The sequence below is a fragment of the Anopheles coluzzii genome, chromosome 2 (genome assembly GCF_943734685.1).
Source record: "Anopheles coluzzii chromosome 2, AcolN3, whole genome shotgun sequence".
Lineage (NCBI taxonomy): Eukaryota > Metazoa > Arthropoda > Insecta > Diptera > Culicidae > Anopheles > Anopheles coluzzii.
Genome location: NC_064670.1, coordinates 97,210,221 through 97,228,819, shown reverse-complemented (window position 1 = coordinate 97,228,819; position 18,599 = coordinate 97,210,221). Strand labels below are relative to the sequence as shown.

Here is an 18,599-nt window from a genome sequence, read left to right as displayed (position 1 = left end):
ATCCTTTACGTAACTCGCCAAGAACCAACTATTGAATCCGACGCACTACTTATCAGAACATGACTACGACATACATTTGGCCAGTTCCACTAGTGCCAATGGTTGGTTCTAGGACACTAACTTCCGAAGAAGGTAAAGGTAGCAGGTTAGTGTATCTGGAATCGGAGATGAATGTTTGAGATCTCGTTCGTCTTCTACCGTATCCTGTTTCTTCTTCTTTGGCTCAAAAAACGTTGTCGGTCAAGGCCTGCCTGTTCCACTTGTGGGCTTGACTTTCAGTGACTTATTTATTTCACACTATAGCAGGATAGTCAGCCCTACAGTCAGTCGGCACGATCCATTCGGGGCTTGAACCCCTGACGGGCATGTTGTTAAGTCGTACGAGTTGACCACGAGATCGGCTAACTCTCCAGTTTATCCTGTTAACTCTGTTTAATATCCTTGCTTATCCAGCATTCTCTGACAATCCTGACGCTAAAAGGTCTACCCTGCTCAACAAGATCTTACTAAAAACAAGAGATAAATGTGCGGAATCTCATTCCTATTTTACCACAGCGAGTTTTCAATATTCAAGGGTCTATATTATCCAGGATTTTCATTACTTGTTTAAAGCTGAAACATTGAATAAAACAGATTGTAGTGTCTGATCCTAAATTGATCATCATACGCCACCATCATAGCGAAACATATTGGACAACATTTATGTTCTGGATTGACGATGTTCGGAATCATCAGTTCGATGTTGTCTCTAGCGCCTGATCTCAACCACGTTACTTGAGCCAATGCTATATGTAGATCTCCAGATATATCTTACCGGAGTAGCCCGATGGTCTATTCGATAAATGCGTTGGATCCTACAAGGACGGGCAAAATCGAGATCCAACCAGACAATCCTTTCGATGCCTAACACTGACTATTTTCGGCTGCGTTATAGTAAAAAAATCTCGTTATTCTGTTCAGGTCTGCGGAACCTCGCATGTCGATAAGTCAAGAAGAAGAATAATACTAAGATGAAAAGAAGATCAGATCGCGCTAGATACACCAGACATAGTTTCAGAGTATGCGTTAAATCCATCTACATCACGCATATGACATTAAAAACCCCATTGTAACATATATGTAAGGCAAGATCTGGCAAAGATCTGACAACTGTGTTTGATATCGATGACGAAAGAAATTGGAATAAACACACACACAAACCTCGAGATACTGTTTATAGCGGAACAGGGATGTTAATACTACAAAAAAATCCAGCATTTAACAATGGTGTGTGAAAAAGTCTTACCTTCGACCGGGGGTAGTTGGATATAGCAAAAGGGTATGTATATCGCTCTGCTTCCCTGGCGCAAAAGCTTTTCGTCACTGTTCAGAGGCAATCAAGATGCACTACACCATCCACACGGGGGAGCGCACACACTCACATACACACACACATACAAGAACCCATCCGCGTCCACGATCTAGAATTCCAATTCCGTAAAGGTTACACTCAATTTGCGATTTGATTTTGATGCCCGGGCAGAGTTTGCTGTCACACTACGCTGGCCGGGGGCCGAACACAAAATAGAAGAAATTGAAAACAACTACACAAAAAAAAAAATACAAAAAAACAACGGCCACAGCGCACTACCACTGGTGGCGGGTGGGCTTGTGTGACATACGATGAGTTTTCGATTTCGATTTGATTATATTAACCCGCGCGGGTCCCGCGCCACTAACACTCTCTCTCTCTCTCTTAGGGGAGGGAACGGTGATTTTGGTGGCGCTTGCTAGCGACGACGATAGTGGGCCTATGAGAGGGGAATGTGCCGAACTGCGCACACCGGTGGGAAGAATGTTAATTACGCACAGGCCAACTACCACTACCAACCACTGCTGCCACCGTCTCCCGCGTCTAAGCTCATTAGGGAGTTTGGGACGATTCTGTTTTGATTCTCGTTAAAGCTTAGGTGCGCGGACGCTCCGTTGTGCGGGGTTTCAGCGGTGATACGGGGTGACGACGACAAACATTCAGCAAACACACACACACACGCACACACACTTTACAACAACATATGTATACACACACACACGGTCTCGGCGCCCCGGTAGAACGCTAAGCTGGAAGATTACCACTGTTTCAATGCACCCTTCCCATCGGTCCCTGTTCAAGGCGAAAGAAAATGGTGGAAAATTACACAAAAACAAGGATTGGTGCTATTATTTCTAAATCGGTTTAAAACTCGGAGGCAAAACAACTGAATCACGGCTCGGCTGTGCATCGATCGAGTACAGCGTGGCCCGCAGGGGATGGGGATCGGTCCATCGGTTGGAATAGCAGGCCCGTGTGCAGGCCAATCAATTTATGCATCAATTTACAATCTCGCACACATCGACGTAGGGGCGAGATGGCGCCGTTTACACAGATTTTACCCAACCACACCAACACCAGCGATCGATGCGTGATGCGTATCGAGATCATCAGAGCAGATGTACGCACTTGTACGCACCGTAACCCCGATCGGTCTCGTATGGGTTTGACACTATATTGGTATCACTCCGGCATAGCTCGGTCGGCCACGCACGCACGCACTTACACGATCACCCGGTGAAGCTTTCGCTTGCAGCTGCTTCTTCGTTAACGCTGCTGCCGCACAAATGTAATCGACACGCCTAACCTTTCACACCTTACGCGCGCATTACACCACTCTTTTTATAGTAAACAAGTTGTAAAACATTCCACTGAGACGGTGCAACCAGAACAACGGGGTGTCGCACTGCAATGCACACACACACACGACGATCGACAGGAAACGGTGGAAACACCGGCGGGCAACGCAATTATATGCAGTTCGGCGCGCCTGGGGACACAAAAACACCCGAACAAGATGTAGCTCCAGGAGAAATGTTTCACACCACCGCAGATAGACTCGATCGGAGTGTGATCGGGGCGAACGTTTCAGAAGCTTTGAGCTTTGGTTGAGCGATTTGCTCAGAGCCGGCAGCACCAGAAGGAGAATACAAATGGCGGCGGTGGCGGCAGTTCACTTACTTTCGGTACCTTGATTTGGATGCGGCTCCTGGTACGCTAATGTGAAGCAACCCGGCGGGTACACAGAGTGACGATTCGATAGTTACGTTGTTTCGTTGTCTTTACAGAGGCGTTCGACCGACAACGACGACGACCTCGGACTTTTTAGCTTTACCGTTTGTCAAACCCGTACCGGTGTACCCCGCAGGTCGAAAAGTGAATTTTAACTATCACACCACACACACACACACACACACACACACACACACACACACACACACACACACACGTACACTTTGATTTTAACGACCCTTCTCGCCACCCCGGCTTGATGTGTTTCCGGCGCCCTTTTTGTACCTTTATTGCTACCGGACACTCTAAAACGAGGTCTAGACGAGTTCTGTTCCGAGGCGTAACCGTTTGTCGCTACCCACCGAAAAGAAAGAAGGGTTTGAATATTGCGACGGCGACACACACGGCGAGACAAGCCAGTAAAGCGCACAGTACACGCGCGCGCACACGTATCCGAGCGAGCGTGCGAGGCCGTTGATGCGTTCTCGACAGCACACTATCAACTGATGATAGTGGGATACTCGATGGATAAATGTATGGCGGCCCGCGTGCCCCGAAGTCTCGCTCGTACTGTGTAGTACTGTTTGCCGCACACCGGTTGCTCAGGCGCCCATCAAAGCAACCATATCGGTTCGTGTTTTCGTGCTCCAGAGCATGACGGACAGGGGGGCAGTGTTGAGTTGGGCGAGGGCTTTCCTGTTCCTGCAGCAGTTTCGTGATAGTTTTTTTTTTTAAATGGAAATTATTGAATAGTTTTCCATTCTTCTTTAGTCTCCCTCTCACCCGCTGGTGAGTGGGAGGATTTGAATGAGTTCAAGCTGCTGCTCGTGTTCGGTGCATCGCGTTTCCATGGTGCCTAGAGATGTACCGATCCTTAGCGAAAGGATGCGAGCGAAACCGAGAGTGAAAATAGGGGCTTGGAGCATTCGTGTTTACAATTTATGACAGCCAGAAAGAGCAAGAGTGTCAGTGACAGGCAGAGAGGGAACATTGCATTGAGAAGAAAATGGGAAATGCAGCTTTCTCAATAACGGCATTCGTGCGTTGACCATGCTGCGTGTGTGTGTGTGTATTATGAATGAGCGTAGTATTTTTCCCCGACTTATCCAACCCGGTCGCTGGTTCACGTGGGCTAGGTCGTGTCCGTGTGGGTAGCGGACCTATGGCGCGCTACCGAAGGCACGACTGCTAGCCACGATAGGCAAACTGTGTGCAACAGTTGTGAGCCGGGCTCAACAACACAAGTGTTTTCCCATTGCTGGTTGTCGCTCTTCATTCATGGGTGTTATTCAGGCGGTGGGATTGGCTATTCATGGTGCATAATGAAACATTCTGGAAATAAATACCATACTTTTGCCTAGTTATCCTGTTAAAAATGAGGAGGAAGGATGGAGGGTTCATTATTTGCTGAACGCTTGATGAAAGATACTTTGCAGGAAGTTGTGCAATCGAGGAACTGAATTCGCACAACAGCAATTGTATCATGGTTGTATTAAAATGTTGCCTTTCATTGTCGAGTTCAATGTTACAAGTATTTCTTCCTAAACACTTGAGAAATGTAAAATTTGACCTTTTCTCATTAATTGGTGCTACAACCGTAGATGTTCTACTACTAAAACCTTTCTAGCTCTAGATCTGACCTCCTACAGGTTTGGTTATGAATGACTCTTCACTGTACGAGACTTGAATCCATGAAGGGCATGCCATACCAAACGATGACTAGTACATCACGATACCGGACTTATCTGCTATGGGCTTTGACCACTATAAGTTAATATTGAGCTCAGTGAGCTTGGTGAGCTTATGGCAGAGGCGGTGGCAAGGCTGCAAGTAAGGTGATAAAAATAGGTCCCATAAGCCCGGCAACATTGCGTAGGATGTGATACCACAGTAAAAAAGCTTGTTTAGACACTCTTAAAATATTGTGGGCTGCAATCGCTAAAGTGATTTATTGTTCAGAGCTTTCCAGGGAAACGTTGAAGAGCTGGAAAACTATCAAACAAATGTTACAGTAAAAAAAAACTAAAGGAAACTATTAAAAAAAGCCACGGGGAACGTGCCAAGGTGAAGGGGAAGGTGTAAGCGTCATAATTTTATCATTACACCAGTAGAAAACTATTTCAATTTCCATCACCTTTTATAGGAAAAGATTGATAAAGAATTCTATGTATGATATGAAATGGACCCATCTGGTAGAGTCCAGCTTGGTTTCGTTTGCTAGCCAAACCCATATTCAAACCATATTCATCCAACAAGGATTTTTATTTCGGTTGAACATGAAATAATTAATGTGCAGACTAAAACCCCCTTTTAGGGAAAAATGTATCATATGCAGTCACAGTTCATATTAGTTATTTATTTTATTATTTTATTTACCAGTATGATTTCGCATTACAGGGTTTACCTAGCCAATCGGGCGTCGTCAAAGCGTTATCGGTCGCCGTAAATACTTTTTCGGGCGACGTCAACCCTAAATTGGGCACTGTCATTTCTATTCGGGCCTTGTGAAGTATGAATCGGGCATAGTACAGAATGAATTGGGCCTACTTTATATTTTGTTGCCTTCTAGCTGTAAAACAATACTTTTTTGCTACTAGTTGAACTTATATGTAAGAAAATTAACTATTTTTAAGTTTAATCACATAAAAAATATTAAAATTCCTTTTCTAAAATTTTCAATTCAAACCCGTACAATGCAATTTGGTTTTTTTAAATATTTAATATGTTTGATGATTTAATTAGGTAAACATTTTAAAATAATACAAAATAAGTTAAACAACATGCAAAATACGTATTTTTAAACAACTTGATGGATCAAACACACCGAAGCTACCGATTTGACACCTTCAAGAGTAGGACGGTTTCATTCTGTACTATGCCCGATTCATACTTCACAAGGCCCGAATAGAAATGACAGTGCCCAATTGTGGGTTTACGTCGCCCGAAAAAGTATTTATGGCGACCGATAACGCTTTGACGATGCCGGATTGGCTAGGTAAACCCTGTAATATGAGCAATCTGTAATGTTTCAAAAAAGTCTCCGAAATTCCGAAATATAGTTCATTTTGATATCAGTTACTAGCATATTATGAAATTTAATTTACATCAATCTCCTAACTTAGATTTTTTTTAACTCTTCTAGCAATATTTTTTATACTTTCTCTAACCATAGAATTGTTTAATTACGTAAAGTTAAATTTCAAACGATTAATTTAGAATAAATTATTGTTGGTCCATTGACAGTGCAACACTTGACCCATGGTGAGCAAACAGGATGCAAGCTTGTATGGAAGATGCAGCATACAACAAGTTGTGCGCGACACAGGCCTGCATGCAACCGAATTTAGAATGTTCTTTTTTCGTTTTTCTTTATGTATCATTTCTTAATCATAACATACATTGATTATATGCCATTATGTCTCAGAATCAAGCTTTTTATTTGAATATATTAAAAATGAAGTATTTTTTAAACATAAAATAATTAAATGTTTAAAGACTTATTATATCGTACTGTGTGGCTTATTGCATTTATTGCACTAGAACGGTATAGAACAGAGCAGTGTGGCACAACAGCTTATATTGAAAAAAATCAAATTAATCATCATTTCAAGTTAATTCAATTAAGCCCAATCTGAGTCATATCAATACTGTCATGCTTGTACAGCGATAGCCACACGGAGAACGGAACTGCCGGGCGCGTAATGATAGCCCTGCTGCTGCCAAAGTGTACCCACTGGGAACGAGGAAGTGCATCACATTGCCTCCCCAGTGCCACGAACACTATCAATCTGACGGACCTTCCTCTCCCGCGAGTCATTGACACAGGCGCAATTAGACTGCAGCCAGCCAGCTTAGCTTCTAAAACTAGAACTTCGACAACACCGCAGAACCTTTGGAATGAGCTCACTCGCTCGCGCAGTAAGCCAGTCCCGCGCGTTTGCAGTTTGCACTCCTGGAACCGGTTTTATCGCAATGTGCCAGTAGTGCAGCTGGCAGCAAACGCTTAGAAAAGCTTTGCCGCTTTGCCATGGGCAACCAGTGATCGTTAGGAAGCGTGAGATGAGAACAGACTCTAACCCATCCCGCCAACGATCACAATGAACTTGAACTCGACTCGGCTGCGCGACTCGACTGTCAGGCTTACCTTTACGGCCGGTAGGTTCCTGTTCACCTTTCTGCGTCGGCGAGCGGCGGCAAAACTGCACCACGGCTCGTTGCGCACGTTTTCACCATTTCACACGCGGGTTTTGTGAGTGTTCAACGGGCAAATGGCTATCAAAACAAACAGTGTGGATCGTGGTGGTGGTGGTGGTAGATTGGAGCATAAAATTTGCTGCCTTGTTTATCAGGCATCACATTATCAGCATGTGGTTTGTTGTGCTGGTTGGAGTGTGAAATAGAGGCCGGTAGCTGTTTCGGAAATTATTTGTAACCTAACCAGCTTGCTCGCCTTGGGTAAGGAGGCATCTTTGGGACGCACCGATGAGCGCCATTTTTTATAAAAATGCATAAATATTCCATCCCACAAGCCAACGGGGTGAGAAATAATGTATTGCAAATTATTCCAACCATTACTATTATACAGCTTTATTACGCAAGCTTCTACTCGAAGCTTCCACTGCACCAGGCGCCAACGGAAATCTATTAGAATCTTTCCGCTTAAAGATCCCACTCTCTACAAAACCGTCCGTCGGTGGGAGATGTTTTTTATTTCGCCGTAACTCTCCACCACAAAAAAAAAACAGCCAATTAAGCGAGTGCAAACAGCAATAAAACAATGTATGCAAAAAGGTGCAGTGTTTAAGTTTGCTGTGTGCCCCTTTGCGTCACAGGTTTGCCCCGCTGCTGTACAGAACTGTTCAAAATTAAAAATCGTGCACACGCACGGGGAACGTTCTTGCCGATCGTCGCAGTATGCCATATTGTCCTTTCACAATTCACAGCAAGCGCTCAAGGCTCAACGGGAACGGCTGTGAACTGGCAGTGAAGGAATGCAAGTTGCATTTCCTGCTCGCCCGTTCTATCCCGAAAGCGGTTGTCCTTTGGGGCAGGAGCGCGGGAAAAGGCAATTGCCTTCGCTGCTTCCTCGTTTTTGTTTTCTCGACCCAGTTTGAAGCTGATAACTTCCACAAACCCTCCCCCGATCGCTCGCATCGCGCGTTTATGTACTCACAATCATCACTCATTCCCTCCCACCGTGGGACGCAGCAGCAGCAGTGATGTCCGTGCTCGTCGTGCTCGCAGTGTGTGCGTTCTAGGTCGGGTTCTCGCATAGACGGTTCGGTTTCGCGCGCGCCGGCCCTTTCCTTCAAACGTGTTCGGTCCGCCGACGACAACAGACTGGGGTAGCGCGCTGCCCGTGCGCACACAAAGCGGAGAATTTTGTCGTTTTTTGTTGCATCTTTTCTTACATTTTCCTGTTCTGCTCCCCGAGGGGTGTGTTTTGAACGTGTTTTTGGCAAACGTGTGTGCATTTTTGTGCCCAACTGGGTGTGCGTGTGTGTTTAGATTAGAATCTGTTTCAAATAGTTGTGAAATTTTCTGATTGTATAAAGTGTAACAAAGGGAGCAATTGCGGCAAAGAAAAAAGCACCATGACGGTCCCACCAGTGATGGAGCTAACGGAGGAGGAGACAGGTGAGTGTTCCAGAGGCCCCATTCCAGTGAAAGTGAAAATCAATCGGCAGTCGGAAAGAGGCGAAGAGCACAGCAAAGAATTTGATAACTTCCCCGAGGGGGTGAGGGATACAGGAGGGGAGCTTTATTTTTACCTTTCTCCCACACACACACACACACACACACTCCCATCACCCTCGGTTACCGAACAATCACAGTTGTCAAAAAACTGCTCGAAATGTGGCAGCAAGTTCTGCGCAGTCGCAAAAACTAACTGTTCACAAACGCTTCACGCGATACGCGAACAGAATGCGCGTTAGAAGTGTCAAACCCCGCACGGGCACTGCCGGTCTAGCGGCAAACAATTAGCGCCCCGTGCCTGTGGGAAAAAAGGGATGGTGTGGGAAAGTGTGATCAGTTGCTCCACGCGATCCGGTGCAGCCTGCGAAAAGCGCAATTAAGCGAGGCATGCAACGTGTGCCCGCTAAAACACACTGATCAGCCGCTAAATAGTGGATCGAAAATGGAGAGCTCTGCTTTGTTCATCATTCTGGATCAGACGAGTTCTAGAGTGTGTGTGTGTGTGTGTGTGTGTGTTTGCAGTAACAGTTAAAAAAACGATACTAATTACATTTAAATGAGCCCGTAAGCGATCCGTAACGGGTGGCTATAGTTTTTGTGCCTGTTGCATGCCGCTTTGGTTCGCCAAGCTTGATACATATTTAATTGAGACGGCTTAAAAGTAAACTGTTTTTCACAAGCGAAGAGAAACCCGACGCAAATATTTGTTTTATACAGTCTCACAAATACGTCAGAGGGTTTGAAACCGCATGAGGTGGAACTTTACTTCACAGCCACAACAGACTCTGAACGGAGCGGCTCGGACAATCAGCTGTGATAGTTTAATCAGTGTAGAAAAGCGAAACCTACTATCTTGATAATGTACATCGGTGATAAGATTGGGCACGTAAACATGGGAAGGTTGTGTGGATGTTAGGTTTACCTATCACACCCATCTTCTAAGCTTCCCTTCCCGTCATTCCAAAATCACATCCAACGGACGCCAACGAACGGTCTAGAGCCAGAGCAGCAGCAGTTCTCCAGCACTCATCCCATCTTATGTAAGGCTTCGATCACGCTTTCAAACGCCCTCCCGCCCTTCACGATTATTCGCGGTGTATTGAAGGGTTCGCGAGAGTTCATGTACAATAAATGATGCTCAATAATGCTCGCAAAGACAGCTAGACATTTACGCAACAGGGAGTAACGATCTTGCCGATTGTGGCTATTTCTGCCCCATTGCCCATTGCGGAAAGATCACTTCGCAGTGTCTCACTGTTTGAGAATGTTTGAATGTGTGCTCCAAGACGCGAAACCCGCGTCCAGAAAAAGGGGGCGAAAAATAACAACCATTTAAAAGTGAGCATGACGAACAGTATTTGTATCTTTGCCTGGGGTGGTTCTAATGAGTTTTTTGAAGCAGCCAGTTTCAAGTGGGGACTGTTCTCCCGGCACGTGAAAGAGGAATTCTGGCAAACTTTTCAAACCCTGATCCGGTTGATGTGTGTAGCGAAGCTGAATGGAAGTTAATTGTAGAGTGGGATGAGAATGCGAAACTTCAACCCTTTGTGCGGTGGGTAGGATCGTTTAGCCGCACGAGGCTCGTGAGGAAATGACGCTTGGTAGAGGTCAGACGGCGCAATGACTTTCCAGCTGGGCAAAGTTTTGTTTTGATGATTTTTCACAAAATCAAACAAGGAAAGCTAAGCTCTAGGTTTAAAACGAACGTGATATGTGATCTCCAACATATATCTGCTGTTAGTCAATCGTTAAGCTAGCTGCGATGTTGATCTTACTTTTCCCTTTTACCTTCTTTTGGGATCCAAATTCGTATGAATGGAGGCAGAACATTCTTGATGAATAGTTATATGGGAGCGTTGGGCAATTTGGACATGCTAGGTTCCTTAACATGTCATTTTTTAATAGTTGAATCGTTTTTTCAACATCATATCAACAAGCAGTAACTTGAATCTTATAAGCACTGTTTAATATTGTGTTTATGCAGGGTGCAATAGACACATCTACGTTGCAAAATAAGTATGCAACAAATCACGAGATGTCTAAACAATGATGCAAAGTGGGTCACAATATCAGTGCATGGAGTCTATGGTCTTAGCCAAATGAGCAAATAGAGCGTAGCAAGGGTTAGAATCACGTCACTCATAGCCAATCCAGTAGAAAAGTAAAGTTGGAATGGGAAACATGGCCCTTTTGCCCGACCAACCGAGGGCAAGATGTGATACGTCGACAAGGGGCCGCTCTACTATGAGATAAAGCCAAGGATTACTACGATTAATTCTCATTCTATTAACATTTGAAGGATATTCGTCATCAATGTAAAAGGCATCATCCATCAATTACGTTACGCTGATACAGGGTTTTCCAGGAGTTATCATAGCTGTCGGACACTTTATTGCCTCTTTCTAAAGTGAAATGAGCTCAATGTAACAGGAATTGGACTCTATAGCATCCTTGTTGGACAAATCCAATTGGAATTTCCAAGAAGCCTGTTCAATAAGGGTGCCATAGAGTCCAATTCCCAACATATCAAGTTCACTTCCTATAAGAAAGAATCGAGAAAGTATCCCACAACTGTGAGAACCCCTTGAAACCCCTGTAAGAGTGTGTGGGAGAGGGGGGGGGGGGGTGAGTGCCGTCAAACGTTGCGATTTGTTACATTGGGGAGAGGGGGGGTTAAACTTTTGTTACGGAATGCAAAATTAAATAAACAATTCTGGAAGGATGGACATAATTATGGAGGACCAGGAAGTAGACTGGGTGAAATCTGTCTCTTATGATGGTAATAAAAAACATGGCAAATTGAGCTGAGGATCCGAGTATCGAGAATTTCTTTGGATTTTTTTGTTATATGACACAACTTTTCTTTATGTAAAATATAGTATAATCTTATCTTGTTTCACTTAAAAAATTGTTAATGTACCCCAATTAAGTGAAAAAAATCACGAAAACATCTTATTGATCAATAAAATAAGCTTTTGGAGGGGTGAGCGGGGGGAGGAATCAATAAGTTACTTATTTCTTAAGGGATAGTTTCTTTCAACGATACTGTTTGTTATACTGCGAGGAGGGGGCCAAACATTTCAAATGTTTGCGTTACGTAATTGATGGATAACGCCAAAGCGCATGTTAACACCAACGACGCATCAATGTCTAATAAGCCTCAAGGGTTTTGTTCAAGGAAAGCACAGTTAATACGTTAGCTCGACAAAAATCGCAAAAAGATTTTTAGAAGGCTTTAATCTGCTTCAAGTAGTATATATTGCATGGGGATACTAGCAGATATTCCCAGTTTTTTGATTACATCGAACAAAGGAGATCTTGCAACCACGTACTCCACCTTACAGCATAAAATATGGTCTATGGCGTGTATTCCAAGATCACAGGCAGATTCTTTCATGTTGCGCTCAATGCAGAATGATTAGAGTGAAGTCCAGACGTTATTCGAATACACGATCTCCAGAGGAGAAATCGAATACAGGAACGTCGCGAGATCATCTGTGTATTACAAGCTCTGCCAGCGTGTCATGCAGTAAGCTCTCGCGGCCAGTTAAAAATAACGAAGAATAAGTCCATCAAATAGGCCTTCTATTAACATTACCTTTAATCAATTCGTTTTTTGCTAGCATTTGCCAGGCGTCGTCTTGTGATACCCTTTTTCTTATAGAACTTTGCAGCGAGTCTAATTACATCATGTAAAGATGTTCCCAGAGTGATCTTCCTAATGAACAAAGAACTGAACAGACGTGATGTCTTTGCGACACTTGAGTCAATTATAGAACAAACCTATGAATACCTCTTTGTGCGATTGCACTTACTAACCGCTTACATTCTCATTATCCATTATTTCACTCTCACCCACCAGAGGCAAAGCAGTACTTTGCCCATCTCATGACGGCGATCAACGTACCGTGTGACGTCGGCACGGGCGCAGAGCTGGATATACACCTACCCGCTTGGTTCGACGAGGCAAAGTTCAAGCGCGGCCAGAAGTTCTACACCGACAATCGGTTCGGCATACTGCAGGCCAACTTCTGCAGCCTACTGGTACTGCTGGCCGATCCGAAGGGGTTGCGCATTCTGGAGCATACGGGCAAGTCGAGCACGACGGAAACTGCCCGCAAGCGTTACGTTTCGACCTTTATTCACATGAGCGATTGGTACGAGTGTGAGCTGGTGCCGGGATCAAAGTAAGCAACAAGAAGCAAACTCATTTGAGCGTAACGCTTGCTAACGCTTTCACTCTTCTCACTCTACACAGATCATGGAAGTCACTCTCGCAGGTACGCCGCATGCATCTGAGCGCTTCGAACAGCGCCAAAAAGCGTAACCTTGGCTTCATCAGCCAACCGGAAATGGCACTCACGACGTTCGGTTTCATGGGTTTCCCGCTGGTGCGGCCGCATCTGCTCGGCATCCGGTACGACAATCGCGAAGATCGGGAAGCGTTCGTCCACTTCTGGGCGGTGATCGGTTTCATGCTGGGCGTGCGGGACGAGTACAACATGTGCCTGTTCCGGCTGGAGGTGGTCGAGATGATCTGCCACGTGGTGATACGGTACGTGTTTGTGCCGTCGCTGCAGCTCGAAACGCAGCTCCTGCGTCACATGATGGGTGCGATCGTGGACGCGTTCGCCCCGTACATGCCGTTCGTTTCGTACGAAAGCGTCATGTTTCTGACGCGCCGGCTCGTTGGCATTCCGGGCTACCAGTACGGTGCGGACATGGGCAAGGAGTATATCTGCCGGGCGCTGCTGACGCAGGCAGAGCTAGACGCAGTGTTGGAGCATATGACACCGAGGGATGGTTACCGGCAGGTGGAGGCAATGTACCGTGCCATATTTAGTGAAAAGCTGCGCATCTACACGATCAAGGAGCTGACGGATGAGATCAATGAGAACTATATTGAGACGGTCGGTTTGGATGGAACGAATGGGACGTATACGCAGCTCGCGGGCGAGGAAGAACGGAAACCATCAGCCGAGCGACAGATGCGCGAGCTGATGGGGCTGAAGCACAACCAGGAGCTGGTAGTGACGACGGTTGACGATGAAAGCGAGTGGGCTGCGTACAGGGGTGATACTAAGTTGAAGCTACTGCCCGCCCGTGATCAAACGAACGTTCGCGTGACGGCACAGATGCTCAACAGTTGCTACAGTATGCTTGGGCGGTTTGCCAACGAGACGGCGTTGTCGTTTATCCTTTATCGAATTAAGCGCCTGCAGGGAAAGTGAGGTTGTGGTAGGGCAGCAGTGACCATGACATGTAGGCCTTTAGTGTAGTGCAGCAGTACAAACAATACACACTTCAACGAACAGGATCATCGAAGAGCAATGAGGACGCTTGGGCTAGATTTTAACGACTAGTAGGTTTTACTTAGAAAATAGTGTATGGAGGTAGCGAAGATGGGATATATTTTGATTAAGGAATAAGGAACAAAGAAAACAGGGAACGAATGGTAACCCAAAGCAATAAAATTGATATATTTTGAGGCACTAAAACCTCCAAGGCAGTTGGAGCATTGTTTTTTTGGGAATAAACAACTCTTGTGAAAGCTTGGCTTTCGCGTCATGCACTCAGATCCTTAAACTCGGAGCACTACTACCTATGAGTAGCCTTTGAAACCACTTACAAACTAAACGCATAATACGGTTATCACACACTGGAACACACTGAGCTCTCATAGATGACCCTTTCGGTGTGCTTCGAGCAGATCTCTCCAGAAGTAAGCACGCTCCCGGCACGGGTCACTCACCATAGCCGGCTGTACATTGATCTCCAGACAGTCTAGCCGAAAGTCAGACGAACCTTCGCGAGAAATCTTTCCCACCGGACGCCACGGTACAGCGACGACTTCACGCGAACCAGCTGAAGGATCCCCATGTCTTGCAAAGCTGGTCCACAGGGCAACAAAGTTATCCCGCACGCGACACTCATCACTGGCAGGTGCAAAGGTAGGCAAGAACTTTGGTCTAGAAAGTAGAAATAAGGCACGCAATACTCATGAAGTTGATTCTCTCTTTACAGCAATTAGATCTGTTCTACTCACTTGAACATGTACATCAAGTCATCCCCATGGCAGGCCCCGGACACGGACGCACTCAGGAACAGGCGCTTCAGCAAACTGTACCGACCGTCGTACGTGAAGCGGTAGTGATAGTGCCGCAGGTTCGGCTGATACTTGGCAAGCCATTCGGCATTGATCGCGGAGTCCATCATGAAGATCACATCCGTCAGCAGGTGCTTGATCTGATCGGTGGACCATGCGGATGGAGGATCGTTGGCGAAATAGAACTTCCGTATCTTGTGTGTTACTTCGGCAAGCTCCGCAGTGTCCAGGTGACGGAACAGCTTGGAGGCTAGTCGACCCGGGAGATGGCGTATGTCCTCGCCGCGTGTCTTGCGTCGTAGGATGTACAGACCGAGTATGCCTTCTGCATCGTTGCAGCCTTCCAGCAGGGGCGTACGGAGTGTGTCGTACGATTTGAGCAACTCTTCGGGGGGTTTTGTTATGATGGAGTGTTCGGTGAGGTGTTGCTCCACTACGGGAAGAAAGATGAAGACAAGATCGGACTGCTTCTCTGCATGCTGACCAAGGGCTTTACGTTGCTGCTGGGCCAACTGTTTCGCTGGAACCTGTTGCAGTGTTTCTGTAAAGTTGGTGCCGAGAAAGGAGATTGCACTTAGAATCTTCTTGAAGCATAAATATCACAAGCTCAGCAACAGGAACTCGTTATCTCGTTGGGCATGCTATTGCTGTACTTGTTGTTTTGATGCAGCAATTTCAATTGACGCACAAACAATTTCGTCTATGTCCGAAAACAGCTCAATCTGCTCTCTTGTTATCATGAACTCTGTTTTGTGTTGTGCTTCGCCAACAGAAACCAATCTCTTCTCTGAGCGTCATCAACCGTTCAACCGAGCAACTTACCTAGCGCACCCTGTTGGCTCGTCCCACTGTACCCGAAGTGGCGGGCAAGATTGAAGGCCATCTCGAGCGGGTTGGCCTGCATGAACGAGCTCGAACAGACGACGCCACTCTGGCAGATTACACGATGAAAATATTTCCTAAGCAGGAGAGAAATAAGACACAAAGAGAGAGAGAGAGAGCCACAAAGAGTTTCAACAGTGATGAAATGGTTACTTGAATAAATTGCGATCGTAAAAACTGGCCGTTCCAGTTGACTAGGCATACCTTGAATTTGGCGAGAGCATGTGCAGATATGTAGAGAAGCTGCCGGCACTTTCACCGAACAGCGTCACGTTGTGGGGATCGCCACCGAAGCTGGCAATGTTTTCATGGACCCACCGGAGCGCCATCAGCTGTTGCGACGAGACGAGATGAAAAAGAAAGTTACGAATCGTGTACTAGCACAGCCAGCATTGGCCAACCCTGGCAGCCCGACCTACCTGATCTTTTAGGCCCGCGTTTCCCTCAACATCAGCCTCTGGGAGGTACAGGAACCCGAACGGACCAAGCCGATAGTTCACCGTAACTACCAGCACACCCCGTTCCAGGAAATACTCGGGACTGTAGAACAGACTGCTGCCACTGCCGCACGCAAAACCGCCACCGTGCAGAAACACCATCACCGGCAGGCTTTCCCGCCCGATCGGGCCATCTTCCACCCCGGCCTGGGGTAGCTGCGGTGTGTACACATTCAAGTACAGGCCACTTTCCGACCCAAACACAAAGCCGGAAAAGAAATCCAGCTGTATGAAGTCGCTCCGCTCGGCGTAGCAATTGAGCAACGGCTTGCGGAACCGTTCCAGCGCAATCGGAGCCTTAAAGCGCAGCCGCCCGACCGGTGCCTCCGCGTACGGTACACCCTTGAAGTAATGGTACCGGGCGCCGTTCGGCAGGCGGCTCGTAATGCCACGCAGTTGACCCTGTCGCACGCTGACCAGGGGACAGTCACGCGGCGGAAACCAGCGCATGCGAAGATGGTGCAGCAGGAATGCGATGACACCGCGGCCCAGCCGCCCTACCGCCAGCACAAACGGCCACCAATTATCCATCAGCTCCACCATCGTGCTGCGAGACACAAACAAACTAAGAAACAAAAAACACGCACTTTATCGTGTTATACGTGTACGCAAAGGAGAAGGGCGCACGCAAACGCGGAGCGTGCGCCCGCGATCTTTCCGAAGCGTAAAGGTACACGAACGCACACGCAGCACTACGCGTCGGTTGCGTCCGATCAGCTGGCAGCTTACAAGCAAACTAACGGGCAAACAATCGCACTGACCGACTGACTGACTTGCCTGTCGTTCGCCAGAGGGGGGTTTGGGGTAGGTATGTGTGTGTGTGTGTGTGTATGCGAGCATTGGCTCTAGAGGGTTGGTTTTGTTTGTGTATTGTTTGTGTCGGTCGTGCACGGCGGTGGCGCTTCATTCTGGGGATGCCGTGTAGGGACAGGGGTGTTCAACTGCTCGAATTTACTTTTATGTTGTTCCATCATACCGTTACAAGTTCAAGCGTTTTATCAGATAACTTATTTATTCTCCCGTTATTTGAAGCTGTTAGAAAATGTCTTTTAAAAAGTTTTGCTTTTTTACAAAATTATTCGACACTTTGTTTGACAGCTCTTAAAATTCGTTTTCTTTAAGTTACCTCATAAAATCCTAATGTTATTTGTAACATTATTTCAAATTAGTATACCTTTATTTCACAGTATCATGCATCATCGTAAAGAATCATTCATTTAAATCCTCAGTGATGGGCGGTATCAATCACGAAATGAATCTTTGAAGAGTTAAGAATCGTTAGAGTACCATTTTTATTTATTGAATTATGAGAGATTCATTGCAATTCTTGAACATTATAATTCGAATATTCAGTTTGAATATCTATTTATATCCTTGAATTCAAATCCGAACTACCCATCTGTACTCATAAATTATGAATAATATTTTTTGCAAAAAAAATACTATTCTTAGTATTATTTTAAAACAATAGTGTTATGCGTTTTTTAATTATTTTCATTTAAGAATACTGTTATACTATCAACCGTTTCTTTTAGGATTTTTTTTTTCTAGGAAATTTGATTTCACTGCTTTAAGTTATTTGACAACATACTAAACCAAAATATTCAATTGTAATTTAAAAAAAAGTAACATGTAAGAGAATACCTAAAATTTCCATGTTTAGCGTATTAGTGTTATTTGATTAATGGTGCCGCTCTGTTTTGTAAGAAACCCTGACTTAAACGAGGGTTTATGTTTGCCAAAGAAGGGGGGGACATAAAAGCTTCAACGCATACAAATGCATCTCGAATGGACGCCACGGTGATTTCCATGTGTGCATGTAAACACACGGTTGATACGTGCATAGTATTGGGCAAGTTTTACGAGCTGTTCATGACATTTCTGTTTTTGTTTTTAGCATCTAAAAATAGCTCATATAGTGGATATAATTAAATATTAAAAGAACACTTACGCAATGTAAAATAGAACCTACAATTAGCCACATCAATGACGTACTTTCGGGAAGGAATGAGCGTTTCATCACACCACAAATTAAGTCGTTCTGTAATGGAGCAAATACATGAAAAATACTCCCCATTTTAATTATTCATTCATTCATCGCAACTCAAAGCAAGATGTATCAATTAAGCATGAAAATGGAAGCTTCATAAACCTACGAGCTACGTAACATCAAACAAAAGGCATAATTGCCACCTTTTCCCGTGTGACGTGCAAGTGCATTTCACGCCTTAAGCCATCGCAGCGCTTATCGATCGATGTACCTTTAAATCCCTTCGATAATTAAATCCCCAGCGAACCAGCTAGGCAAATATTTGACTGATGAACTCGTCGAACA

At 45.4% G+C, this 18,599-nt stretch overlaps 3 protein-coding genes across 8 annotated transcripts in view; 1 reads left to right on the top strand and 2 right to left on the bottom strand.

Annotated features, from left to right (window-relative positions):
* The window catches only part of LOC120950505 (tyrosine-protein kinase receptor torso), a 41,518-nt gene extending 37,729 nt beyond the window's left edge, over positions 1–3,789 (bottom strand). The window contains exons 1-3 of one of the 6 annotated variants that reach the window (XM_040368598.2): positions 3,368–3,789; positions 2,113–2,143; positions 1,286–1,536 (exon numbers count right to left, since the gene is read on the bottom strand). The gene's annotated coding sequence lies outside the window, so the exon portion shown is untranslated. The other 5 variants (XM_040368592.2, XM_040368596.2, XM_040368593.2 and 2 more) reach the window with 5 other exon arrangements.
* Positions 3,790–8,284: 4,495 nt separating this feature from the next.
* On the top strand, positions 8,285–14,288 carry LOC120950509 (uncharacterized). Its single transcript, XM_040368607.2, has 3 exons — positions 8,285–8,719; positions 12,642–12,966; positions 13,038–14,288. Exons 1-3 carry the CDS (start codon positions 8,677–8,679, stop codon positions 14,008–14,010), a joined length of 1,341 nt encoding a protein of 446 aa, XP_040224541.2. The 5' UTR covers positions 8,285–8,676; the 3' UTR covers positions 14,011–14,288.
* Positions 14,236–17,062, bottom strand: LOC120950508 (esterase B1-like). The gene is made up of 5 exons (XM_040368606.2): positions 16,187–17,062; positions 15,972–16,099; positions 15,708–15,844; positions 14,826–15,426; positions 14,236–14,748 (listed from the first exon to the last, which is right to left on the bottom strand). Exons 1-5 carry the CDS (start codon positions 16,805–16,807, stop codon positions 14,457–14,459), a joined length of 1,779 nt encoding a protein of 592 aa, XP_040224540.2. The 5' UTR covers positions 16,808–17,062; the 3' UTR covers positions 14,236–14,456.
* Positions 17,063–18,599: the final 1,537 nt, after the last annotated feature.

Coding starts and splice junctions, on each gene's coding strand:
- LOC120950509 (XM_040368607.2), top strand. CDS start 8,677: ATGACGGTCCCACCAGTGATGGAGCTAACGGAGGAGGAGACAG. Junction 8,720..12,641: donor GCTAACGGAGGAGGAGACAG/GTGAGTGTTCCA, acceptor CTCACCCACCAG/AGGCAAAGCAGTACTTTGCC. Junction 12,967..13,037: donor GAGCTGGTGCCGGGATCAAA/GTAAGCAACAAG, acceptor CACTCTACACAG/ATCATGGAAGTCACTCTCGC.
- LOC120950508 (XM_040368606.2), bottom strand. CDS start 16,807: ATGGTGGAGCTGATGGATAATTGGTGGCCGTTTGTGCTGGCGGTAGGG. Junction 16,100..16,186: donor ACGCGGGCCTAAAAGATCAG/GTAGGTCGGGCT, acceptor TCGTCGCAACAG/CTGATGGCGCTCCGGTGGGT. Junction 14,749..14,825: donor GACTTGATGTACATGTTCAA/GTGAGTAGAACA, acceptor TCTACTTTCTAG/ACCAAAGTTCTTGCCTACCT.